Source organism: Sycon ciliatum, chromosome 6, assembly GCF_964019385.1.
Source record: "Sycon ciliatum chromosome 6, ocSycCili1.1, whole genome shotgun sequence".
Classification (NCBI taxonomy): Eukaryota; Metazoa; Porifera; class Calcarea; order Leucosolenida; family Sycettidae; genus Sycon; species Sycon ciliatum.
Window position 1 is genome coordinate 34,721,328 of NC_088648.1, and position 27,878 is coordinate 34,749,205.

General features: G+C 47.1%; 1 protein-coding gene across 1 annotated transcript; it reads right to left on the minus strand.

Moving 5' to 3' along the window:
- Positions 1 to 12,165: 12,165 nt before the first annotated feature.
- LOC135820272 (uncharacterized protein K02A2.6-like) lies at positions 12,166 to 13,188 on the minus strand. The gene has a single exon (XM_065333589.1). The coding sequence runs from the start codon at positions 13,186 to 13,188 to the stop codon at positions 12,166 to 12,168; it is 1,023 nt and encodes a 340-aa protein (XP_065189661.1).
- Between the last annotated feature and the right edge of the window lie 14,690 nt (positions 13,189 to 27,878).

The following is a 27,878-nucleotide window of genomic DNA, read 5'->3' on the forward strand; positions in this document are numbered from 1 at the left end:
ATTGGGATTTCTGTTACTATTGGCTGCTTTATTGACCATGTACCATTGTTACTTGCTTATCAAATTTCTCGAAATGCCTCCACGAATTACATTTCAATATTATTTATGTACTTGTAATTATGCATGCATTATCTTTGTATGAGAACAAAATTTAATTATGGTTTCCTTTTCAGACGAGCCTCCACCTTCCTTTGGTATTGATCTGCAGATCTGACGCAGAATATGCAAACAAGTATTGGAATGTGTGAAGACGAATCAGAAAACATAGAGGAAGAATGAGAAAAAAGAACGAAAAGAAACAAGATTGAAAATGGAGGCTGAGCGGAAGTGTAAAACCCATTTTTTTACTCATTTTTTTACTTAAAAAAATCCCCACTTTGAAAATAACAATGAAAGGCGATGGTACTTAGACTAGGCTAAACGGAAGAAGCACGGAACAGGGGCAGACATACTTGTACATTGTACATGTACATACTCAAATCTGTTGACAACAACTGTTTCGCTCCGTTAGAGCTCCTCATCACAGCTCAGAGGACCTTAGCGCAGCTCTTCGCAATGAAATACGTTTCCGTGAAGCAAAGCATTTTAAAAGAGCTGCAAAACCCCGCCAAGAGTGCTCGAAATGATCCAAGAGCAGTGAGCGTTGCACAAGGCGAGTACATTATAGCAATTATGTACATATAGCAGTGATGGTGGGGCGTTGATGACTTCCTAACAGACTGAAAGTATTCCAAAAAGACTTTTTACATCATCGTTGGATCAACATCACTGAACGTATGCAAAATAATGCCCTGGAGGAATTATGAATAGGATAGGTATGTCACAGAACAGATTGTGCTAGCGTGCCGATGACGTAAACTGCAGCGGTGGACGGTAATTGCCACTAATTGGCACATTATGACGTCTTGAGTGTGGACGTCTTACTGGCATGTAACGTAAGTATCCTCCGTGTGTTCGCCCCGCATGAGCAGAACTACATGTATATCCTCCGTGTGTTCGGCCCGCATGATCATACCTATGGTATGTACGATATTACTTCGTCCACTTTCACTTGTGAACAGTTTCCTGGGAGACAAGAATTATTATAATAACTATTATTTATTCATATTTTAATAGGGCAGTCCCCACAGACTCAAGGTCTTCTTACGGGGTACCCTAAGAATGAAAGTAATGCATGGCGAAATAAGGATGGCGATGCAGCAGAGCAATTCAATAATGGTAAGGAGACGAACATATTTCAGACCCTTGAACAACACCTTGAAACATCTTTTTTTAATTTGTGATGTTGTACGTTTGCCTCGGTTTAGCACCAAACCTTTAGCTGTGTGTTCCAATATTATGGTGTTTCACATCGGAAGCAGCAGTATTCACATCATTATTATAAGAATCACATTGAACCTGCTCCAAAGAGTAGTGGTAATTGGCTATCGCTGACTACATGAGGAAAAAGGGATGTGCATGCGAATCATCCATAGACATGTTGTAGCACATGTACACCTAGATGTACATGCACATGCACACTCGTTTCCAGGCTGTTCCAGGCCGTTCAGGATATACATGTATGTAGAGAGTTGGATGGCAAAGGGCAGAGCGTTTCAACGGGCTATACAACAGTTTGTATTCCTGGTGCCGCAATCTTCCTCATGCTACTCAAGCTCATCTGATGAGGGATGAATTCCCCGACGCACTGGGTTTTGAGCAGGGAATGGCTCTTTCTGGCAGGTTTGCGGAGTGGAAGGCTCGATGGACGTCTCGTGTGCTCTGGATGGCAGCCGTGAGTCAGTCAAGTGAGAATTCAAGTCGGCAGGAAAAGCGCGAGCTACCAATTCCCCAAATATCGCCGAAGTCGCACCAACCTCTTCTATACAATAATTATTGTGTTGAGAAACCAGCCTAGGAAGTTTCGCTTGTGAACCACATGATATACCCGGGTGGTAGATGCAGCGCCTAGTGGCGAAAGTCAGGTGGTAAGTCTCCCAACTAATGCCTGACAAGTTAGTGGCGAACCTCTTTAGCTACATCTATGTTACTCTCACTCCGGGAGTTACAAAAGGGAGTGAAGAGATCATGAATTACATGTGCAATTATCTATAGTATCGTCGTGCAGACAGGTTCAAGAAGTGCAGTCCGATAAGTGCAGTCCGGTACTTCCATTCAATGAGTGCTCAAGGAAATCAAAACCGGATAGTTCCGACCGGCAGCAACAAAGACTACATGAACCAGATAACAAAAAGACCTAATGACAGTGCCCTTGAAAATCCCTCCGAACAAAGCACGAACGGTGTGCAGGTGCCCTGGAGCGCAAATCTGTCCTAATGATCTACAGTGTTGGTGATGTTCGCAACAGGGTGAGACAACACGCGGACAGAACCTTATTTGACTACAGCACGGTGGAGATTGAATGGCGTGAGTTTCACATAATGTGTGGCAGTGGTCAGGATAATGACTCCTTGTTCTGCCCGTTGTACAGTCAAGAGGATGATAGTGTTATCCAGTTGTCGAGACACTCTATGCTAGCCATTGGAGATGTTGCTCCTGACAGCAAATAGACCCTGAAGTGTGTGCTGTGCAGTTTTCTGAATGGTGACAGACACTCTTGAAGCATGAATGGGCGCGAAGTAATCGTAAGTGTTTATACCAGGCGTGGACGTTACCATGTCTTGGTGACCCGTACGCCATTGGTCAGTTCCTGAGTTCCTCTTTGGGTGTAGCATCGAGCACAGATTGACTTATTCCCTCGGGCATCTACACTGCAGAGCAAAGCAGAGAGCAACGGAGCTGTGTGGGATAACCGATTGAACGCGCACACACGCGCGCACACACACACACACACACACACATACAATCTGATATCCACACGGTAGATAGTAGTCAAGAAACTGAAGTGCAACATATTGAAATATCTCTTGATGGCGCGAAGCCAATCAGCGGCAGTATGATACGGAGCTGTTGTCGCGACTGTCGGAGAGCACAGATTTGATGCAATCAAATCGCTTCCTTTCCTCAAGCACCACTTGTGCTGAATATAGAATATCGGCTGGTTAGAATCTGATTGGTTAGGATAACATTGCGTGGGAACTATTGCTGGAAATCCGTGGGTGTTATTTTGATCAATCGACCAGTGAGCACTTACAATGTACATAGGAACCAAAATATCCATTTTTGTACTGTACAATGTAGATGCCACGGTTTTGCACTTGTCGTGTTCAGTTAGCATTGGGAAATGCATTGGCTATTGTTACGGACACAAGTCAATGATATGTTTATACAATATGCGTAACGTATGGATTATACAATGGGTGAGAGGGGTATACCCAGGGGTATACCGTTAGCACGAGGGGATTTTACATTATTGACAGAGAATTTACAGTTGCCGGCCTAGTTTCTCCCTGCCGGCTAAGCTTTCAACGCACTTGCCCAGTTTCATTTCAGACCCTGAATGCACGTCGCGGAGCAAAATCTTTCGTCATGTTTGCATTTTTTGATGGATTTCCACGATCTATGGCTTGTGTGAAAGGGCTGAGCCAAGTAGGCCTCGACCAAATATGCTTAAAAAAAGAGCATATTATGCTCGTCGCATATCAGGGAAAACGGCCATAATATGCCAAAGGCTTAGCGAGATATGCAAAAAGATATGCCAAAAGATGCCAAAAATATGCTCGACATAAGCAGAAAGTGTAGATCATTTCAGTAAAATTACAACCTTGGAATATTTATAATCTTCACGCGGCTAACATGCTTATGGTGCAAATCAAAACACATGCAGAATAGTATGGCTGGGGTGTGTCCTCAGCAACCGTAGCGATAGTGTTCATCCATGGGGAAATGTAGCAAACGCCTCTTTAGTAGTCTAGATACAGTGCAACGAGTGTTAGTTTCCAAGATCTTTACAAGACTGGCGAACACTAAATGTCATGAAGAAAGTGAAGAGAAAGGAGGTTTATATAGGAAAGAGATTGTGATAGAAGACTGTGCAATGAAGTTTGTTGTTTTGTTAGATATCTGACGTGTGCTGTTTGGAAGAAGTGTTTGGATGCAAACAGAACTTACAAGAGATGAGTAAAGACTACTTTTCTACAATAGCGTTGTAGGCGAGGAGTGCGTAACATCAAAAGATGTCGTAATGTGTATTGGAACTATGCTAGCCAAACATTACGTAATGATTATGGTAGCGAAGTACGTGTAGTAGGTATTACAATGTGTGCGAGAGTATGGTGAATCAGTGTTTGTGATGATGAGGAAAATATGACGTGTACATGCAAACAAATGATGATGTCATGATGCGAGAACGTCAGAGACGCTACAGAGCTCCCCTCCTAGTGAATGAGTAATGAGCGATAACTAGCGCGATAAAGTGAGAGCAAGCAAATGGGATAAGCGAGAGAGTGTCAGAAATAGGCGGGAAATCTGACTTGACGACCAGCTCGTGTTTGGCGTGGCGGAGGCACGTCGAATGCGAGCGATGGCGTCGGCTTGGTCGGATGGCAATGGTCGACAGACTGGTTGTCATGGAATGCGGGTTTGAGTCGGTCGATGGATACTGTGTCGGAGCGGCCGTTGAGGTCGAGGCGGAAGTACTTATCATGATGTTCCAGGACTCGGTGTGGACCAGTGTAAGGACGTTGGAGGGGCGTTCGTGTTGCATCTGTGCGAATGAAGACATGAGAGCATGTCGAGAGGTCAGCTGGAATGAACGGATGCTGGGTGGGTGGCTTGCGGGGTTGTGTAGGGCGGAGCTCGGACATGGCTTGTTTGAGGCGGCTGACATAGGACGTCGGATCCGGAAATGGCTCAGGCTCGTCAGTGAGGAAATCACTTGGCAGGCGGAGGTGGCAACCGTAGACCATTTCTGCAACTGAGCAGTTGAGGTCAGCCTTCAGGGAGGAGCGAATGCCGAGCAGGACTAGTGGCAGATGTTCCGTCCAGCGCTGTGGATTGTCGGAAGCTCGGAGTGCAGCTTTCAGTTGTCTGTGAAAGCGCTCTACCATGCCGTTGGCAGCAGGGTGGTAAGCCGTTGTACGAATGCGAGATGTGCCAAGTAGTGACATGAGCGATGACCACAGGGATGACTCAAATTGGGCACCTCGGTCGGTTGTGAGCACAGTGGGAACACCAAATCGGGCGACCCAGGTGGCAACAAACTGGCGAGCGACGGTTTCGGCTGTAATGTCGGGAATAGGTACTGCTTCGGGCCAGCGAGTAAAGCGATCTACCATTGTCAAGAGGTAGCGAGACTCACTAGAAGATGGAAGCGGGCCTACGATGTCGACATGGACATGGGAGAAACGGGCATCAGGTTGCTTGAATGCACTCACGGGAGATGTGGTGTGGCGCTGAACTTTAGACTGCTGACAAGCGTGGCAGGAACGACACCACTCACTAATATCCTTGTTCATCGCGGGCCAGACGTAGCGAGCTGTAATCAGGTGCCTGGTAGCGCGGGTACCAGGGTGGGAGAGGCCGTGAAGCGAATTGAAAACAGCACGGCGCAGCTTGGCAGGTACATACGGGCGGGCAGACGCAGTAGAGGTGTCACAGATGAGCGAGTGATCAGTCATGGGCAGAGCTATAGATTGCCAGCATAGCGAAGTGGATGGATCCTTACCAGGACTGGGCAAGTCTGGATCATCTTGTTGAGCGGCGGCAAAGGAAGCTGTGTCAATGGCAGTGATGGCAGAGACGGGCCCATCGGGTAGGTGGCATCGTGACAGTGCATCAGCGGCAGCATTCTGAGAACCCTTGACATGACGAATATCTGTCGTGAACTCAGCAATGTACGACAAATGGCGCTGTTGACGCGGGCTGTGGGTCTGTGAACGGCTGTGGATGGCATGTGTCAGAGGCTTGTGATCGGTGCACACATGGAAGACACGCCCTTCCAGGAAGTGTCGGAAATGCTTAATGGCTAGGTAAATAGCGAGGAGCTCTCGACAGAAGGTGCTGTAGCGTGTCTCAGCAGGCTTTAACTTGCGTGAAAAGAAGGCAACAGGATAACACTCACCATCTAGCTCTTGTTGGAGGACGGCACCAACAGCAATGTCTGAAGCGTCGACCATCAAGCTGTAGGCGGCATCCGGGCGAGGATGGTGAAGTGTGATGGCCTCAGTGAACGCAGCTTTGACATCATTGAAAGCAGCGATGGCCGAGTCGGACCAGACGAGCGCGCCTTTGGTGCGGTGGCGTTTCTCAAGCATAGCGTGCAGAGGTGCGAGCTTAGCAGCAAGATGTGGCTGAAATCGGTGATAGAACGTGACGAAGCCGATGAACTCACGGAGCTTACGAACACTAGCTGGCTGTGGGAATTCACGAATGGCGGTCATGCGAGCGTCGAGAGGTCGGATACCTGAGGCAGTCACGTGATGTCCCAGGAAGTCAAGCTCATCCTGGCCGAACTGCGACTTCCGGACGTTGATCAAGATGCCATGTGAAGCAAGGCGGGAGAATATGCAGCGAAGGTGGGCCATATGTTCAGCGGGTGAGGCGCTAGCAATGAGCAAGTCATCCAGATATGCAAAGCAGAAGGGAAGGTCTGAAACTACCTGGTCAATGAAGCGTTGGAATGTCTGGGCTGCGTTGCGAAGGCCAAAGGGCATGCGGACAAACTCAAACAGTCCAAAGGGGGTGGTGATGGCAGTTTTCGGGATGTCGTCAGGGTGCACAGGAATGTGGTGGTATGCACGGACGAGGTCAATCTTAGAGAATATGATCTTGTCATGCAGGTGGGACGTAAAGTCTTGAATATGCGGGATGGGATAGCGGTCGGGGATCGTGCAGTCATTCAAGGCTCGGTAATCACCACAGGGTCGCCAGTCACCGGATTTCTTTGGCACCATGTGCAGAGGGGATGACCATGCACTAGAGGAGGGACGAATAATGCCTAAATCTAACATGTGTTGGAACTCACACTTAGCGACAGCAAGGCGGTCGGGTGCCAGACGGCGAGGCTTAGCGTGGACAGGGTGGCCATCTGTGACTATGCGGTGCGTCACATTGTGCTTGACAGGCGAGTCACCAGTGGTCGGTCGGACAAGGTCAGGAAACTCACTCAGCAGGGCAGAATACTCACTAGGGCTATCAGTGTCCAGCAGGTTGGTAGCGGAGGTGCTGACATCCGAGGCGGATCCGACAACGGCAAGTTGAGTAGTGGAGTCCCGGAGACATCTGGCGGCCAGGTCGACAGTGAGTTGGAAGTGGCCAAGGAAATCCGCACCCAGGATCGGATAGCTGACGTCAGCAACGACGAAGACCCATTTGAAAGTGCGTCGGAGACCTAAGTCTAAATCTAGCAGCTGCTGACCGTACGTGGCGATGCTGCTCTGATTCGCTGCACGGAGGCGAGGGCTATTGCGATGAACACGACGAGACAGAGTTACGAATGACGGAGGAAGAACACTGACGGCGGCGCCGGTGTCGACAAGGAACTCGACGGACTGGGAGCGATCCTTGACGAATAGTAGGCGACCGGTAGCGGTATTCGAGGGGCCAACCACACTAGCGGTCGCGACTAGTGGCTGGCCTTCCCGTTTCCCGACAGGAATCGGCAGGGGTCTCGGCATTTGTTCGCCTTCGCACCGAACGCACGGTGATACCAGCAAAGGTCGTCGTGATTGTCACGGCCGGGAGACCTGGAGGCACTTGGGTGGCGTGACGGTGGCCCGGGACTACGCTCTCGTTGGCGGCCACGCTGGGAAGGGGCACCGGTGTCACGGGTCATCACATTCACAGCGGACGTCAGCTTGGCGAGTTCAGCTCGGAGCTGGGCCATCTCAGCCCTGTCAGCGGTGCAGGCCTGTTCCGCATCTGTGGACGCTGTAGATCTACATGATAAGGCCGTACTAGACCGAGCAGGGGCTGCACTCAGAGTCAGAGCGTGAACACTTGTACCGGTGAGTGGGGTTGAGCACGTGCTATCAACCATCTTGTCAGCAAGCGCGGCGCGAGGTCGGCCAGGCTGAGGCACCAGTCACGGGCAAACGCTGTACAAACAGCTTGCGCAGGATAGTCGGGTCTAGAGACTTACTGCCCGAAAGCGAGCGGAAGCGGAAGAACCAGCGTTGCTGGACATATTGCACTTTACTCACGTCGGAGGTCACCAATTTAGTAGTCTAGATACAGTGCAACGAGTGTTAGTTTCCAAGATCTTTACAAGACTGGCGAACACTAAATGTCATGAAGAAAGTGAAGAGAAAGGAGGTTTATATAGGAAAGAGATTGTGATAGAAGACTGTGCAATGAAGTTTGTTGTTTTGTTAGATATCTGACGTGTGCTGTTTGGAAGAAGTGTTTGGATGCAAACAGAACTTACAAGAGATGAGTAAAGACTACTTTTCTACAATAGCGTTGTAGGCGAGGAGTGCGTAACATCAAAAGATGTCGTAATGTGTATTGGAACTATGCTAGCCAAACATTACGTAATGATTATGGTAGCGAAGTACGTGTAGTAGGTATTACAATGTGTGCGAGAGTATGGTGAATCAGTGTTTGTGATGATGAGGAAAATATGACGTGTACATGCAAACAAATGATGATGTCATGATGCGAGAACGTCAGAGACGCTACACCTCAACCGTTCCAAATTCATCCATAAAAGGCATTTCTGAACGCATTTTGTCCATAATATGAATGTTTTGTCCTCATTTTCTTCAGATTATTTGAATTATATTCTGGCTTCATTCCAATATTCCCTTCGTCGCTCAATATGCCATTATGAACTGTCTCACAAAATATGTGGAAATATGCGAAAGCATAATTATTTGGTCTAGGCCTAGAGCCAAGCGAAGACTCTCTGGCAGTTCTCAGCTCCATAGGCATGCCAGCATCACTTCTACATGTACATGTATGTGCTCTGGACGACGGCCCTACATGTCTCAGAAGCGCTAAACTACTTCATAATACATTTTCGCAAATCTCTCTCAAACTAAACCAAACTCTGCGATTCAAACTGCGCTGCAAACCTGAGGGCTTTGTTTGATGCCCAACACGCATGCGCTGTAGCAAAGGGAAATCCCCTAAAAAGCGAGTCGCGAGCGAAAGGTCTGAACCGATATGGCCAGAAAGGTTTTTTTTGCAATTCTATTCGTCATTGCTCACTCAAATCTGGTCCTATCGCAAAAACAATTGTATATCACTGGAAAGCAGAGCTCAATACCTTTCCAACGGTATTATTATCATTTGTGAAAATCGGCCTTGGTTGACATGAGTTACGACAGTTTGTACAGTGATATAATATTATGCACTTCGTACTATTGCGTAGGCCGGGGAGTGAGATATAATAATTATTTCTCTTTTTTTCTTCTTCTACAAAATCCACATATCTCCAGACACTGAGGTGAATAATGGAGTATCTAGCTCGTCATCCACCGTACAGGCACATTTTACAGAGCGAAATAACTCGTCATTAGCACTGCAAGGGATAAGGGACAGGACAGGGTTTAGACCGAGTACAGATGGTGTAATTCATCTATCCCAAGCCATGGTACTGTTCCAAATAGAGCGTGAACAACACCACCAAAATTAAATATAACATTTTCGCTGCGCTCGCCTTCTCCTCATTGGTCTTACCATACCCTTGAAGCTTCCAAGCTGGAAGGCAGTTGGCTTGAGCACTGGCGGTGTGTAAGAGCTACAAGTAGGTCTCAAGTCGTTGAATGTCTCACTGATATGTCAGTTTTGTGCCCTCTTATCGATTTTCTGACTGCTCATTATCTTGCTACAGCCGCGTATAGTTGACTCATACCTCGTTTCTATGTGATTTCTTCTATTTAAACTATAAAATTAATACTCAATCTGCGGACAGAACTGTTTCGTCCTTTGTGGACACTACTAAATTGTAAATACAAAAATTCAAGATATGCGTGAAACTCGACTGGAGGCAGAGTCTTCCGGATCCGTAGGAACGCCAGCAGCCCTTGTAGTTTAAGGCGCAGATGCAGCTCCTAAAGCGGTGGGAGGTGAGTAGATCAGACTCAGCAGGAAGTGATCAAAGAACAAAAATCCATTCGCTGTATCCATGCTTCTCTCTTTCTAGCCGACCAGATCTCACTTACATGCAACTATTTGTTTGTTTGTATACTTCATTTGAATTCGCTAATCCACACGAGTAGAAATGCTCAATGACAAGGCAGCGAATATAATTATTACTATGCTACAGGGAAGGAGGGTTGGGGAGTGTGTTTCGCAATACGGCTGGAAAATGTCCTTCCGCTATCAAACAGGACTTGAACCTGGTATTCTTTGTTTCTCAAACATGCTGTGCTACAGATCTTGATATTTGGAGTTCTATTTGACGATTATCGCATACAGGCAGGCAGCATCAGCGGGTTAGTCAGTCTTAACCCATTATTGACAATAGAGAGTTCCAAATGTAAGTGCTTTGAAGCGGAAGGATTTGTCCAACTGTGCTGCGACCCACAGTTGCCGGTAGTTGGGAACTGTTGTCCTTGAAAAAGGGATGCATGGACGTAGCGAATGAGTTTTCAGTCTGAGACCATTTTGGTGGTGGTTCTGACCTACATGTACATACCTCCTACGATCTATCAATAAAAAAATGAAGGGTGATGGTGTTCATACGGATGCAGAAAACTAGCATTCCAAGAGATTCTTATGCGAGCCGTGAAATGTTAGCCCATATGCATGCTTGCGCTTTTTGGAATAACTAATTACGTTCAGAATACGGTTACTGCCACTTCATTGTACTGAAAAGGTGTTCTTTCTAAATCCTTTCATTGCTGGTGCTCATGTTAGAATAGAAGTTAGGAGAAAAGATAAAAATAAAATGCAATGGAAACCCCCTAGCTCAGACCTTACCTGCCCTATGTCTAGGTCTGCATCTCGACTCCCAGCTTCGGTGGGACACTCAAGTTGCGAATATCACACGGTAGACCTCCCAGAAACTGAAAAAATACAAAAAAAGAAACTGACCGCGTTGCGAGCAATTCGCTCCTGCGTAACTGAGCCACAAGCCCTGTTAGTTCACAGATCGCTAATACTACCTGACATGTTAAATGTACATGCATATGGATCCAATGCCTTCTTCTCGCACCAACGGCATCAGTTTTCGGTCCTCAACAAGCGATGTATCCGCTTCGTTACCAACCAGCTATTCACCTTAGCAATGCTGTAATGTGCCCCAAAGCACCTAGGTACGTCTTGTTATTGTATTTCTATTTCTGTTTTTGCTGCTCTTTTATTTCCATGCCGCACTGAATGCTGGGTGTTCATTTCCAAAGTCCATTCAGCACGTGCGAATTTGTGGGCGGTTTACCACCGCTGACATTGACGCGTAAGTGCATAATAATTAGGGCTGAGTCGGGCAGCATTTTCTTCGGGTATCGGATCCGGGTAGTTTTCCACGCGTAGCAAGGGTACCCGATCGGGTAATGTTTCCATGGTAAGACCACAATGCACACCGGCCCCTTCCCTTGCGCATTGGGTAGACATGAGTGAATTATTTGTACACGTGCACTGTACATGATGTCATCTGCGACCTCGCCCTCGGGTAGTCGGGTACTACACTCATACCTCGGTTATCCGGACCCCGAAGTTACGGGCACTTCCGTCTACCGGGCACTATTTGGGCGAGTTTAGGGGAAATATTACTACTCTTTTGTCACTTTTCGTAGAAATATGGACGTCATATGCCATATCGATGGCCTTTTCCCCATCAAGATGTATATGATTCGGAGTTACGGACATTTCAAATTTACGGGCGGTGCAAGGTCCCGGACTGCCCGGTGTGGTGTCAGATAGAGTTTATTCACAACTAGCAAGGAGGACAACAAACGAAGAACAACATTCCAAGCAGTGTGCGAACACAAACGGGAAGTGTGTACGAACACCAAGGAAAGTGTGTACGAGCGCATATGGAAGCAGGAGCTCTAGGCGGGTGCATACGGGGTGCGGGAGCTGCACCATATACGGAAGTATGCCATATACATCATGCCCCTCCTAAGATAAAAACGTACAAGTGTTTATCTAATCAACAAAAAATAATGTGAAAATTGCATGTGCGTAGCAAATGACATGTCGCGGAGCAGCAGCAACTTCCAACAGACTTGTAAAAGGGATAATTGCAAAAATTATATACATGAAGGTTTTCAACTGCAAAACAATGGGAATGACAATTGAATAGGTACAATGGACATCAACAACTGAACAGAGCGAGTGTTAATTGTACGATTGTCCACGCGTTGAAATAATGTTAAAGGGGACATTCTGTCTCCGGGGACGTTGGCTTGTTCGAGGTGGTACCTGAACAGTTGACTGTGGCGACGACTGAGTCACAGGGACTGCTTGTGGTGCAGCGTCGGGTACGGGAGACAATGCAGGCATGGCTGTTGAAGCTGGAGTAGGAGGATGGTACGGGCGGAGGTAGCGACGGTTGCGCCAATATACGCGTCCACTCGGTAGCTTGACGTAGTAGTCGCGGTGGTCACCGATAGCCACGACAACGCCGCGGGAAGACCACCGTTTTGTCTTCGGGTGCTGAATGTCAACGTGCGTCCCGATAGACAAGTGGGGAAGCTCTCGGTGAGGCTGACTGGGAGGCTGGTCTACTCGATCAACATCATCCATGTCAGATGCGGTGTCTTGCCAGTGGGAGTCGAACTGGCTCCATTGGGCGAGAACGAAGGAGACGAGTGGGCGACCATACAGTAACTGGGCAGGACTCTTTCCCGAAGTGCCAGGAGTATTGCGCCACTCGAGAAGGCCACGCTGGAAAGCATCGGTGTCTAGATTACCGTCATTGGTAGTCTTTTCCACCAGGTACTTCATTGCCTTGACGGCTGCTTCCGCATGTCCGTTCGACTGTGGGTAGTGAGGGGACGACTTGATATGACGGATTCCCCAGCGCTCGCAAAATTCAGCAAATCTGTGAGACGCAAACTGAGGACCGCCGTCCGTTGAAATGACCTGTGGTACGCCTACATCTGGGAACCACCTGCGGAAATGACGAATGACGTCAGCTGACGTGGCTGAGTGACCAAGCTTGGCGATGCATGGCCATCCGGTTAAGCGGTCGACGAATACCAAATACTCGCAGCCTTGGCAACTGAAAAGGTCAGCACTAACACTTTCGAATGGCAAAGTGGGCTTGCGGTCAGAAATGGGCGGTTCAGCAGACTGAGACGGCTGAAATTCACGGCATGCATCACAGCTGCGGACTAGCGTTTCTAACTCACTGTTCATTCCGGGCCAATACACTGTCTGACGGGCACGTCGTTTGGTACGGGTCAGACCTTGGTGGGCTGCGTGAAGGTCGATCAGCGTTGACGCACGCAGAGAGGCTGGGACGACTATGCGTAGACCTTTCAGGACTATGCCATTGTCGGTGGACAAATGTTCACGCACGTTCCAATACGCACGAAGAGGCTCGGGCAGCTGCTTTTGTGCTGAGGGAAATCCGTTCTGGATATACCCGAGTAGCATCTGGTAGTCAGGATCAGATGCTGCCATGTGGTGTCAGATAGAAGCTTTATCTCCATGGGAGGACCAGCCATGGGCTTCAATTGGGAGTCGTCGAATACATCAGCAAACTCTTGCATCAGCTGAGCCTTAACATCAGCAATGTCTGCACTACTGGGTTCAGACTTCACACGGGAGATCCGCGGCCAGGACTCAGGGAGAATGCCAAGAGCACGGAGAGATTGGCATGACAGCAACGCCTCATCGAGGTCTTCATACACATGAAGTACCGTGGTGTGCTGGGCTGAGCCAATGGAGAGCGTGGCAGAAATCTTTCCCAGGCTAACCAGAGAGGTGCCGTTTGCTGCTGAAACAGTGTCGGAATCGACGGCAAGGTTCTCAGGGAAGCCACCTAGCTGGGAAAGATGTGCTGGCCCAATGGCGTCTACATCACTGCCGGTGTCTGGAATCCATGTCATGGCTTCGGCGGTCGGTTCTGTGTTGAGCTGCGTGTGGACACTGAGTTCTAGACCATGTCGAACAGAGGCACGTTGCAACTTAAGTTGGCCGACCTTGCCGGATGCTGTTGGTTTGCCTTTGTGCGGGCACATGGACTGGAAATGTCCGACACGTTGACATCCGTTACATTTGCGTGACTTCGCAGGACATGTGCCTTTGGTGTGGGGACTGCGACCACAGCTGGGACACTTGTCACCTGCGGGCTTGTCTGGTGTAGACTTCACGGGAGCGGGCCGGCTCGCCTTCTGCTGTTTATAAGATGATTTCTTAGCTGCGTGCACGTGACCACTGGAGGGAATGCCAGAGGAAGTTTGGCAGGCTGCTTCCTCAGCACGGCAGAGCTTCACGGTTGCCTCCAGATCCAAGTTCTGGAGGGCCAGCAGCTTGTGACGCACGTCGTCCTCAAATACGCCTGTCACAATGCGGTCACGTAGTATGTCATTGTTGAATTTCAACAGGCCTGCCTTGCAGGGGTTGCACATCGCCTGGTTGCAGTTATGACATACTGAACACCCAGAAAAGTCACACGCGTGAAACAGTTCACGGAGGGCCGTATAAAAGGAGTCAAATGATTCCCCACGCTGCTGCCGTCTCTTGTAAAATTCGATTCGGTCGAGCAGCGGGTTCCTCTGCCGCCGGATGTACTGCTGGAGGACCGGGATGGCATCAGCAATGTCAGCGTCTTCCGGGAAGGCGATAATGCCTTCTCGGATGAAACGGCGCAGGTCCTCATCTAGGGCCTGGCGAAACGCTGACATACGTGTATGGCGGTCGTGGCTGGCGAGACATTGGCATTGCGCATAGTCACGCCAGGCCTCCTCCCAAGCGGTAAATTCTGCCATTGTGGCAGTAGATAACAATACTGGTCGTTCTGCGGACACAGACTTGGGTGCGGGTGGGGTTGTAGAACTAGTACTGGTCTGGTTGGACATCCTTTCCATCAGGGTCTGAAACTGTTGATCTCGCAGTGCAGACGCCTGTGCCTGAGTTGTCAGGAGCTGCAGGAGCGCGGCGACGTCAGGCACTCCATTACCAGAAGGTGCTGCGGGATCGCTGCTCGCCATGCTGATCACAAATGCTCGTTGTGACAGCTCACACGACTACGTCCTACGAAATAAATTGAACAACACTCCTATCTAAAACGAACTAACAAACTAACTGCAGGGTAATCTAATCCAAATCCAACGGAGTGCTACACTGCTACTGGGCCAGGTAAGACACTACAACTAGGTTGGTGTGGACAGAATGGAAACTACAGGACGAAATGTTCACTGCGCCATGTGGTGTCAGATAGAGTTTATTCACAACTAGCAAGGAGGACAACAAACGAAGAACAACATTCCAAGCAGTGTGCGAACACAAACGGGAAGTGTGTACGAACACCAAGGAAAGTGTGTACGAGCGCATATGGAAGCAGGAGCTCTAGGCGGGTGCATACGGGGTGCGGGAGCTGCACCATATACGGAAGTATGCCATATACATCACCCGGATAAACGAGGTATGAGTGTATTCGGTACCCGACTACCCGAGGTCCTCACCGGTAGCACGGGTACCCGACTACCCGTGCACACCATCAATAATAATAATAATAATATCCATATAAAAACCACTCTGTGAGCGGTTCTGAAAAACCTTTACTGGTACTGCCCCGTCGTAAAAGTAAGAAATTAGAACTGGCCCATTGTCCCCCCAAATGCGAACTGATCCACCTAAATCGCGAATGACGGGACCCGAACGCACCAGTAGCACGAGGTCGGGAGGGCACAGGACAGCAATTCTCATAGGGTAACACCACCTACCGCTAGTACAGACGGTCAGTACATGGCCTATAGTCCGGACCAACGTCCCCATCTGCATTCACAGGTAGGAACCTCGTGCTACTGGTGCGTTCGGGTCCCGTCATTCGCGATTTAGGTGGATCAGTTCGCATTTGGGGGGACAATGGGCCAGTTCTAATTTCTTACTTTTACGACGGGGCAGTACCAGTAAAGGTTTTTCAGAACCGCTCACAGAGTGGTTTTTATATGGATAATTTCAGTTCTTTTTCCGTTCCCTCCCCACCCCAACCCCAAAGGTAAACATGATGACCACGCGCGCGAAGTACTGTATGTAGCCATGAGATTGCAATAACACACTGATACATACCAGCCCTCCCCGCCTCGCTACCCCGCACACAGATACACAAACATGCGTATGCACACGGCACACACACGTAGCCACGCACATGCACACGACACAAACAGGAAACTAAGTTCTTCATATATAATGCCATGCAAAGCAGTGGCCACCGTACTTGAGGAAGTCAGTTGTGAAACAAAAATAATGCAACTACAGCATGTAGACAAGCTGACGGCCAAAGCACAACATAGCAAACATGACATTTGCCCAAGGATTGCAGTTTGCAGACCACGCCATGGAAGCAGCGAATACAGAATGTAATATCATACAAAGTGACAAGCAAGGAAGTGGCCATCATACACCAGAAACTTGCAGAAAGTCACACATCCAACAGATAGAGAAGTGAACAGCAATCTGATACAGCCCACACAGGACAAAGCTGACCTGATACTCGTCCCAGGATCGCAAGTGGCAAATCCTTTTCAATGCATAACATGCAGGTTTACGTTAGACGCATGGACAACATCTGACCGTGTCGCCAGCATACAATGTCATCACATGTTTACCCCACAAGTTACACACATGTACAGTAGAAGCACAATGAAAGCAATGGAAAAGTACGATGTGGTTGCTGAAGCATCTTCACACTTCAAATTCAGACTTCAATGTGGTCGTCACGAGATGATATACCTGCAAGATACAAGTGATGAAGAAAGAAAGCAGAAGGTCGTGAGGTAGGCTATGAGTAGCCCTTTCCCAAAGATGCCATAGTTTTTCGCAACTTATGCAGAATTGTCATAATCGAGCATTTCCCAAACTGAGAAGTGCAATGAAATCCACTTGCATGCACAGGAGCAATTTTGCAATATTATGATGCGCAATTCGACACGATCTGCGATGCTGCGTGCGATGTGCCCTGCTGTCATGATGGTGACAGTCACCGCGGTATGTTTTGTCAACGTCGCCCGTGCACTCTTCTGTCAAGTCCAAAGTGCTCACATACTTGGCAATGTCTTTGCTGTGATTAACTTTTATCCTAGTTATGTCACGGGTAACTTTAATGAAGTACCCACAGGCCGTGTCGATCCGCACATCGTCCACTCTCTCATGTACTTGGCCTGCTTTGTCTGTGTATCCATTTCATGTGCGATCCACAAAATCGACTAGACAGTGGGTGCAATACGCTGTCTATCTGAAGACGTTCTTCTGGCGACATCTCGCCATGTACTTGGCCTGCTTTGTCTGTGTATCCATTTTCATGTGCGATCAACAAAATCTCAATGCACTACAGACTAGACAGTGGGTGCAATACGCTCTCTATCTGAAGACGTGAACCATTAAAGGGGAAGTTAAGGCAAAAATTAAAATTTCACCAGTTGTAGTCTTCGGGGTGCTGAGTCGAATGGTCTTGGTCCGAGGAAGCTGAGACGCTCCCTTCCTACTTGAATCCCAATCGAACTCGCGCACTTCCACCGAAACTGGGTGACTGCGCCCTACGAGATGGGGATTTGTATGCAAAATGTCACTAAAAGCGCCATTTCGTTCTTATAAAAGCACGGATGACCGCGATTGGCCCATATGTTGTAGTCTTTTGGACGCTGAGTCGACTGGTTTTGGTCCGAAAAGGCTGCGATGCAGCGTTCCGCCTTTATTCCCAATCGAACATGGTTGAACAAGCGGTCACGTGCTCCTGCGTACACCAGTCACCTGGTCACCGTGCCTGCAGGGTACAACTTACTAGCCTGTTTGACCTTTTTTGGGTGCAGTCCTGTCACTCGAGTTGAACTCGAGTTGAACCTTGGTGTGAAAGTTGTCACCTGCTGGCGTGGTGACCAGGTGATTTGGGCACCCAGGAGCACGTGACCACTTGTTCAACCATGTTCGATTGGGAATAAAGGAGGAACGCTGCATCGCAGCCTTTTCGGACCAAAACCAGTCGACTCAGCGTCCAAAAGACTACAACATATGGGCCAATCGCGGTCATCCGTGCTTTTATAAGAACGAAATGGCGCTTTTAGTGACATTTTGCATACAAATCCCCATCTCGTAGGGCGCAGTCACCCAGTTTCGGTGGAAGTGCGCGAGTTCGATTGGGATTCAAGTAGGAAGGGAGCGTCTCAGCTTCCTCGGACCAAGACCATTCGACTCAGCACCCCGAAGACTACAACTGGTGAAATTTTAATTTTTGCCTTAACTTCCCCTTTAATTTTTTTGGAAAAGTTATACGTACACCTGAAACGTAATGAAGTACAGAAATAGAGAGAGTGACTACAATACGCTCTCGACCTGATATAGTGATAACGTGTTAGAAGGTAACAGGTCTACAGTCCCACCGTACCCTTCCGACACGACTGTAGACCATTAATTTTTTTTGACCTGATAACGTGTTAGTAGAAGGTAACTGGCAACATATCAATGGGTTGCCTTACCGTGGTCTAGAGGAGACGTCTTCGCAGCAATATTTTCCCTCCTGCGCATTCAGTCGCCGACGCGACAGCGTTTACTGGGCCGTTCCAGTTGCGGAAGACATTCGATTCATCGGGCCAATTCAGAAACAGGGCTGTGGACACACAGGGGGCAGAGGAGAGACATTGTTAGTGGACAAGAAATATGCAGTGGCAAGTGGCGAGTGCCGCATGGATGTCAAGTTGTCATTCACAATTCAGCTATTACTTACGGTCCAGCTAGTCCTGCCATTGCTCGCTCGTCCTGGTTCCTCCTCGTTCGTCTTCCTGCACGTCTGCACTTCTCCTTCCCCACCGTTGGCTTTGCGGTATGGGGGGTGCCGGAAGGAATTCCCACCATGTATCCATGTACATGAAGTCCCACCATGTCTCCACGGCCACGTCAGCAGTTTGTATAGTACCGGAAGGAGTTCCCACGATGTCTCCAAAGGCCTAGAGCGGACGTCTTTGCAGCAATTCTTTTCGCCCTGCGCATTCAGTCCGCCGACGATATCTCCAAAGGCCTAGAGGGGACGTCTTTGCAGCAATTCTTTTCGCCCTGCACATTCACTCCGCCGACACGACAGCGTTTACGGGGCCGTTCCAGGTGCAAAAGGTCCACGTCAGCAGTTCTCAACTATTTCGCGTACGGGATAGTCGCCGCGACAGCGTTTAAGGGGTCGTTCCAGGTGCAAAAGGTATCCATCAATGGCACTTTGCAGTATGGGGTACGGAAAAGGGGCCTCCTCGTTCGACTTCGTCGACTTCTGTAGTTCTCCTTCCCGTCAGGGGTACCGAAAGGGGCCTCCTCGCAGTTGTCCTTGCCGTCAGGTCCACGTCATGCAGTTCTCAACTATTTCGCGTACGGGATAGTCGTCTTTGTCGTACGCGACATCGGCGTTTACCGAGTGGCATTGGCACAAAGCAGACCGTTGACGGGGTCACGTGTCAAAAAAGTATCAACAACGTGTCGACTACGTGTCGACCACGTGTATAGCGGTACACTCAGCGGTACACTAATTCTCGTGCCATTCTCGTGTCACAAAACTGGAACATCGAGTACCAGTATGGAAAGGCTTCAGACAGGAAGCCTTTCCAATATGAAACGCGGATGTTGAGCCATAAATAGAAGATACGAGTTAAGAGTAACTCTCCATCACTGTAACTGGATACTACATGTATATACAGTCAGAAAGTGCAAAAACTAGGCACAAAACTGACAGAGTATTGAGACATTCGACATTCTTTGTTCCATTGGGACTGTAGCTTTTGCTCGTTTTCGTTGCGCTTGCCTTCCCCTCTTTGGTCTTTCCATAACCTTGAACCTTCCAAGTTGGAAGGCTGTCTGTTAGCGCTACGGAGATGTGTTGAAGCTAGGTGTCAAGACGTCGAATGTCTCAGTACTCTTGTCAGTTTTGTGCCTAGTTATTGCACTTTCTGATTATAGTATCCAGTTACAGTGATGGAGAGTTACTCTTTTAAAACTCGTATCTTTATGTCCTTTTCCTTTCTAGAATAATAATAATAATAATAATAATAATACTAGTTTGTACGTGAAGTGTGTGGGTTACAGTGAGGGCTGCGTCCCACCCGCCTGTGTGGATTCACAGGAAGTGTGAGTTACGAAGTCTGAAGATAATGTTGAACGGCCTCTGCTGGGATGACGACTACACCATAGCTCAGCGGTTAGAGCATCGCTGGCTACAAGCGAGGGTCCCTGGTTCGAGTCCTGGTGGTGACAGTCAATTTTTTCTTCAGACTTTTCCCGTTTGTCTCTTTCCCTCAAACCAGTCAATAATAATAATAATAATAATGCAATTAGGAGTATAATCGATGCAGACATGGCCAGACAACAACGAGTTCATGGAATTTTTAAGGAATTTTTAATTTTTAAGCAGTTGAAGGTTCTGGAAGCTGTATGTATTCGTGTGCATAATCCGGTTCTTTGTAAACAAAAGAAGCATGTAGTCGCGCTAAAGTTGTTCTCGTAGCTGGTTATCAGATGTAAATGTTGTGTCATGTTGCACTGTATCACCTCTTGCTTTGTGGCTGCACTCAGTTATATACGTTAGCACTATGTTTGACACCTATTATGTAATGCTGTAGCACTTCCTTTGTTGTTCACACTTTTAATTAATTATGCTGTTATAAAATGTTCTATTGTTGTACACAGTACCCTCAGTTCCGATACTATTCACTGATGAGCGGAACACGAAAATCGATTTTGAATAACATAAAAATCCTTAAAAATTCCATGAACTCGTTGTTGTCTGGCCATGTCTGCATCGATTATACTCCTAATTGCACTAATAAAATTGCTTTCTCCACGCCGACTCTTTAAATAATAATAATAATAATAATTTCGTAATACGTATTCGCATGCAACGACGCAAATCCACACAATTCAGTAGACACTTTTTCTACCAAACGTTTTCTTTCCCTTCTCTTCAGGATAGTACAGGGAATGTTGGAAATTAGAAAAACACATAACTATATAGAGAATGAAAGAAAGAAAAAGTCAACACTTCAACATAGGTGTTAAAAATGATTAAAGTGTTAAAAACTCAAAAACAAACAGCTGCAAGTTGTAGACAAACACGTTGAACACATCAGGGAACACTTGTCACACTTTCACGAGGTGTGACACCAAACAGCTGCAACGATAACACATTCTCCTTCTGTACACATAGTTCTGGATCTAGTTTACGAATATACAGAGCTTCTAACACAGCAAGATGTAACTTAGACCTTCCACGAGTCAAAATCGAAAAGATATCATCACTATACAACTTACGACAACTAGCACTGCCCGACAAATGACGCTTGATGGACGATGTCCGATCACTTAGCTCTGTCACCTTCGACGCCTGCCGTTGTTCTCTTCCGTTAGGCTTGTTTGGTTGGTTGGTTGAAGAGAAGGGAAAGAAAACGTTTGATAGAAAAAGTGTCTACTGAATTGTGTGGATTTGCGTCGTTGCATGCGAATACGTATTACGAAACTGTTTTTCCCACCGCCTCCAAACTACTGTTTGAATAATAATAATAATAATAATAATAATAATAATTTTCCTCCCACATAGATCCCATTTACACACGTATTGGTCTTATTTCCATCATCCAAAAGTCCATTGTAAACTCCGCCTCCTCATGCTTCGTATCCACACCGCCAGAATTAGCAATCTCTTGTCCAAGCGCCTATGTCGGCAGCCTGGAGGCGTCACTTGAGTCAACGATCCCAATGCGCATGTTGTCTCTGCCGCCAGGCCAGACTCTGGTGACTGTGGGCCCCTCGTTTCTGCTGTTAGATTATGGAACGCCCTGCCCCAACACTTCAACTGCCTCGCCTGCCATAATATACGGTTAAGTCGCAGATAAAGGCCGGGCTTATAAGCACATAAGCCGCTTTCTGCATCAGGCTTCAATGCAAACCAGGCTTGTATGCAAACCATGCTTATACATGTATGCACCACTGATATTTTGCCAGGCTTGTATGCACATCGGCCGATCCGGGCTTGCATAGAAGCCAGGCTTCTACGCGCGACATGCGTAGATTTACCACTGACTACCGGTATGGCGGCAGTTTTACTACGCACTGTACATAGCGCATGCACTCTTGACCTACTCGATCCGCGCTTGCATAGAAGCCAGGCTTCTACGCGCGACAGGCTTATATGCATTGACTCGTTTGATTTTCAGGCTTCTATCCGCGATGTGCTTGTATGCAAACCCGGCTTTTATCCGCGACTTTACGGTATATATCATTGAAGAGACTTTAGGACTTGGTGTTATCCTGCGAAGTGAATCAACTGTGTTTTTGGTTTAGTTCTGTTTGCCCTTCGTTCTTTTTCCTTTTTCCCTTGTAATTTTTTCTTTCCGAAGTTTTCTTTTCTTCTTCTTTTCTTCTTCTTTTTTCCTTTCTTCTTTTTGAGTTTTTTCAGTCTGTGTTCTTCTCTATTTCGTGGAAGTGTGTTGTATTCTTAGCTCTCGGCCGTCACCTTATCGCCATTTTAATATTCGGCATCATTGCCCGTTTGGTCTGCGATACAAATTAAAATCTCAACAACATCAACAACAAAACCACAACGACATTAACGTTCACTGGAGATGATTAATTAAATAATTGGAGTGAAACGTTCTCAGGTCCGTCAAGGATTAAAACACGGCTACGTTAACAGCTTGCATCCAAACACAAAACTTTACAACACCGATAAATACCTCCCAACACGATGCCACCACTGTTCGACTTCTATCGTGACATACAGGGAGGTTGGCTACTTACCAAGTGCGAATAGCTGAGCTCTGCAGATATATTTAATTGTCTGCAGTGTTTTAGTTTCATGGGTATGATGACGCTAGGAACCTGCAAACCAAGTGCCCAATTTTACATGCCCTTCCATCAACAGTACGTAAAGGTGCGACTGTTTGTAGATGCTGGTATTTTTTGAGGATAGTTTTTCGCTCCTGCTACTTTAGTAATTGAACACTCTCATATGAAGCAGTTCCTTTGGTGTGTCGTAATGCAAAGCTCACTTATTTTGCCAGTTCGGACACTTTGGGAAAGTATTTGCGGGCCACATTTGAATTTGGCTTTGGAGATTTGTTTTCGCGATCAGTTTCGGCCTCGTTTTCTCTGTGCTGCCCTGATGAGATCACAAAGTCCACGACACGATTCAGCGATTGGGTAATGGGAATTTTGTCCACAAAAAAAGTTTACAGAGCATTGTCGATCCGTGGAACTGGAACGAATGCGCTATCTCACATTGATCCAGTCCGGGTTCGCCTGCGGGTGCTGCCGAGGTAGATATTTTTTTACTGTCGCTACACTCTAGGGAGTGTAAACAATCGTAGGTTAAGGAGTTTCAGGATATCATACATTCGTCTAAAACAGCAGATCGCATGCAGCAGGGTAGAATAAAGGCAATTTAAAACAGGATTTAAAAGTAAAAGCGACGAATTTCAAATAGGGACTCGGATGGAGAGACAAGGATTAAATTATAAGAAAGAAAAAAGACAAAGGAACAAGTTACGCTATAATGTCCACTAATATCACCAGTTACTAAACAATCAGCTCATGCGATAACATTGCCCGACACTGACCGACGATACGGACGTTCTACAACTACCTGGCTAACAGCTCTGGCACATCTCGGATGCGCACTTAGAACCTTCCAAATTGGAAGTCTGTTGGAGTGCGCAGCCGATATGTTCTAGAGCTGTTAGCCAGTTAGTTGTAGAACGTCAGTATCGTCGATCAGTGTCGTGCAATGTCATCCCATGACTAGCTGATTGTTCAGTAACTGGTAGTGTTAGTGGATATTTTAGCGTAACTTGTAGTTCCTTGGTCCTTTTTCTTTCTTTTTGTTTCATATTATTATTATTATTATAATTATTTAAATAGGCGTCGAGGCGACAATAGTTTTAGAATTGCGATCAACAGAACGAGCTGAACCGACATTTTCACAAAGGCTTTTATTGTATTCAAAAAACGAGTGTATACGAAGGCAGTGAAGAACATGGAAGAAAGAAAAAATGTGATGTGGAAGAAATGATGAACAAAAATTGTACTTCGAACTAGTTTTCGCACAACACTCCTCAGGAAGCTACGTTGTACTAATGAAAAACAATCCAGAAAGATACTAATAAAGAGAAATGGAGTGAGAAGAAACAACACCTATGAAAATGATAATCCTAGCACTAAGGTAATAACAGGAAAAACTGCGAAAGCACTTCACGAACTTGTAAGGACTACTAGTATACTGTGACACAAGATATGACACCATGGCCAACCAGAGCCAAACCGACAGAACAAGTTGCTACTAAAACAATTTCAAACGAATAATGCTGTCCTTCTGGACACACAGATTAGGCTTATGAATACGTTGACAAACGGCTTCTAACACACTCAACTGCAACTGCACCTCATTTTCATAGGTGTTGTTTCTTCTCACTCCATTTCTCTTTATTAGTATCTTTCTGGATTGTTTTTCATTAGTACAACGTAGCTTCCTGAGGAGTGTTGTGCGAAAACTAGTTCGAAGTACAATTTTTGTTCATCATTTCTTCCACATCACATTTTTTCTTTCTTCCATGTTCTTCACTGCCTTCGTATACACTCGTTTTTTGAATACAATAAAAGCCTTTGTGAAAATGTCGGTTCAGCTCGTTCTGTTGATCGCAATTCTAAAATTATAATTATTATACGCATTTCCGCGTTGAAGTGAAGCAGCAGTATGCTGCATCCACAGCTTCGCTTATGCAGAATGGCTTGGGTGAGAGGAGAGGGGAGAGAAAGCAACAAGGCAACCAACATCTATGAAATAGCCTCAAATAGGTCACAATAACATGAAGAGAACCAACCTACACAATGCATGATTGCACAAGAATGAAGACGACAAATGGCTATAATCATTGTGCCACAAAACCGGTACACGGGAGATCTGTCGACAATGTAACGAAACATAAAACTCAGTTACTCAATACAGGTTCCACTAAATTACAAGAGAAAAACGCTACAACATTAGAATTGCCGCTAAATTACCGCAACTGTAGAGAACGAGTACAATACAAATGAAAACCATGTACAGATTGTCCCAAAGTTATTTTGGGAACAAATTGTACTACAATACTTGCTGACACTGACGCTGGCGGAACACAAATTTTGTTTCATATACAGTAGTATACAGTAGTATTGCAATTTGTAGATTCAGGAAGTGAGAACCATTTGTACCGCTTTCTATGCTACTTTTGTACGGGAAAAAGGCTTATGACTCACCACATTTATCCCGCTCGTTCACATTGCGCTGCCGGTTCGGACCAGCCATGGACAGACTAAGGAAATTGCGTGGGAAGCGTAATAAAGGCGAAGATGCCAAGCATCTGCTGGGGGGCGACGATGAACAAGACCTGGACGAGAAAAGAAAAGAGGTGGAGTTAGACATGCTCATGAAGAAAGCAATCAAATCTCCCGGCAAAGCTTCTTCTCAGCCGGTCGCAGGAGTGAGCGGTCCAGCAAAAGCGCCCTCGGAAGCCCCCGCGGAACCTCAAAGACCAAAGAAAACAGGCGCGCGCGCAGTCAAGTCAAGTCGCAAAACTCAAGTTGATGATCCTGTCCTGTTTGCTAACATTGGGAAGCAATTAGACGATGAGCTACAGGAGCTAGAAGAATATCTTGCAAAGTGAATGATTTTTATGCCATTCCCCTACGATACTAATCGAATAATAGCATTAATCTGGGGACGGAGTACATCAGTAATAATAATCAATTTCCGTATAGAATAAAACTGTAAGAAAATCGGTCAAATTGCTGATTCCTGATCATAATGTTTGGTATGACGTTCTACGACGCTTGTTTACTAGGCTATATTATACCATTTCGTGATGTGCGCCAGCACCACTGCAGCCACTTCATTACATGAAAAACCCTTCACGCACCATCCTCGAATCAAGTGGTATGTCTCTTCGCTGCAAATTGCAATATCTCAATAAAATTTCCGGCCAGGGGCCATTATAAGGATTATGGCTCAAAGATGGCTCCTGGCAGGAAATTTGATTGAGGGAGTCACCTCCGAGTGTATTTCGCAGCGAACAGACCATTTGATTTGATGATGGTGTGCGCACGGTTTTCCGTTGAAATTGTGGTTTTTGTGTCTACTTGATCCGAAAATAGCATTAACTTAGTTCAGTAAGGTAATGTCAGTGTTTCGCTTCACTATATTCGCGTGTCTTTGTTGTGGTTCTAAGGGTGCTGCCCATGTTACATGTATGTTAATAGTATTCGATTTGAAGTCACAGAACGAACACCATTATTATCAAGATAGTAGTGATATTTGAAACTCGGGTAGTGAAAAATTGAATTTGACATCAATTTGTATTGAAGGTGCTTGCTCCAGGCACGCTTTTACGCCGTGTTGACATGAAACCTATGTATCTGACTCAAGAATACCCTTGAGTACCCGAGAAGTCCATCGAACCTACTACTCGGCATACCTGCAAGAAAGCACCACCCCCCCCCCCCCTGCTCAATACACGGTGTTTCGGGGAATTTACCCCTGATCAGTTGAGCTTGAGTAGGCTGATGAACATGTCGTCTAAAAATCATCACTTACAATGTATGCAGTGCTCTTTAGGCCAAATCATCACCAGGGATACAAACGCACAGAGGCGCTCCGTTGCCAGCGCAACAAGCACATCATGACCACCAGGTAGCAGCGTGAGTCAGTGTCTATCCTGGGCAGTGAGAAGAGATGTCGGGAACCCTCAGTCATCCTCAATGGTGTCACTTCCAAACCGGGTAGTCACAAGTCCGTGCTGGGCACAAACTTGTGACTCAGGTCAGGCGATAATTTGATAGGAAAATGTGTTTCTCCCCACATGGAAGCTGGAGCGTTTCCACAGAGTTGACTTGACCTGCAGTCGCCCAACACAACAGGAACTGACCGCCACTCTCTCCAGAGCAGTGACATGCATTGCTGACTGGCTGAAGCAGCGAGGTTTGATCCTTAATGCATCAAAAAGTCAGGCATTGGTAGTACCGGCTGGGAAGCTAGAAGCGCAACCTGAACTGGACGTATGGTGTCATGCGACTAAGCTGCCATCTGTCTCTTCTGCTCGCTACCTCGGAGTTCACATTGACAGCGCCATGTCTTGGAACACCCAGATGGATAGGTGCGTTGCCCGCCTCACCAAGAAAGTCGGTGTGCTGTGGCGGATGCGCCGCTGCCTCAGCATGCAAAGCCGCATCCAGTACTTCAAGTCGGTGATCATGCCTGATTTCTCATACGGCTCCAATGCCTTCTCAGCATCGCTGGCGGGTAAGCACCTGGACCGTCTCCAAGTTCTGCAGAATCGTGCGGCTCGAGCTGTGTACGGATGCTCGCCGCGCACCTCTGCCAGAAACCTGCTAGTCCAACTCGGCGCCTACCGTGTCCGGGAGATCTTCATCCAGAAGCTCATCTTCCTGGTTTGGCGCTGCCGCTACTCCCGTGCTAGCTCCACACTGCAAGTGCTGTTGCTACCAACCAGTGGCGCTCCTACTCGGCTGCAATTATCTATGGGTCTAAGGCCACCGCCAACCCGCACTGAGCTGGGTAAGGGTTGTCTCGCGTTCCAAGGAACTAGGCTCTGGAATGCGTTGCCAAGCGAGGTGCGGGCCATACCGCACCCGGCCCAATTTCGCACTGCTGCTGTTCCACACAGCATGAACCCTTGAGGTCAGATGGATCACTATCGCCATATTTTCATTATATGCCTGCCTGTTGGCATGACTGCCCGTCTCTCTCCCTGTTCTCTGACAACTTGCTTGTTAATTCGTGCGGTTGTTTTCAGACGTAAAGCCCTGCTGTAGAGGTCTCAGCCCTCATTTGTTAGTCTCTCTCTCTCTGTCTCTCTCTCGCT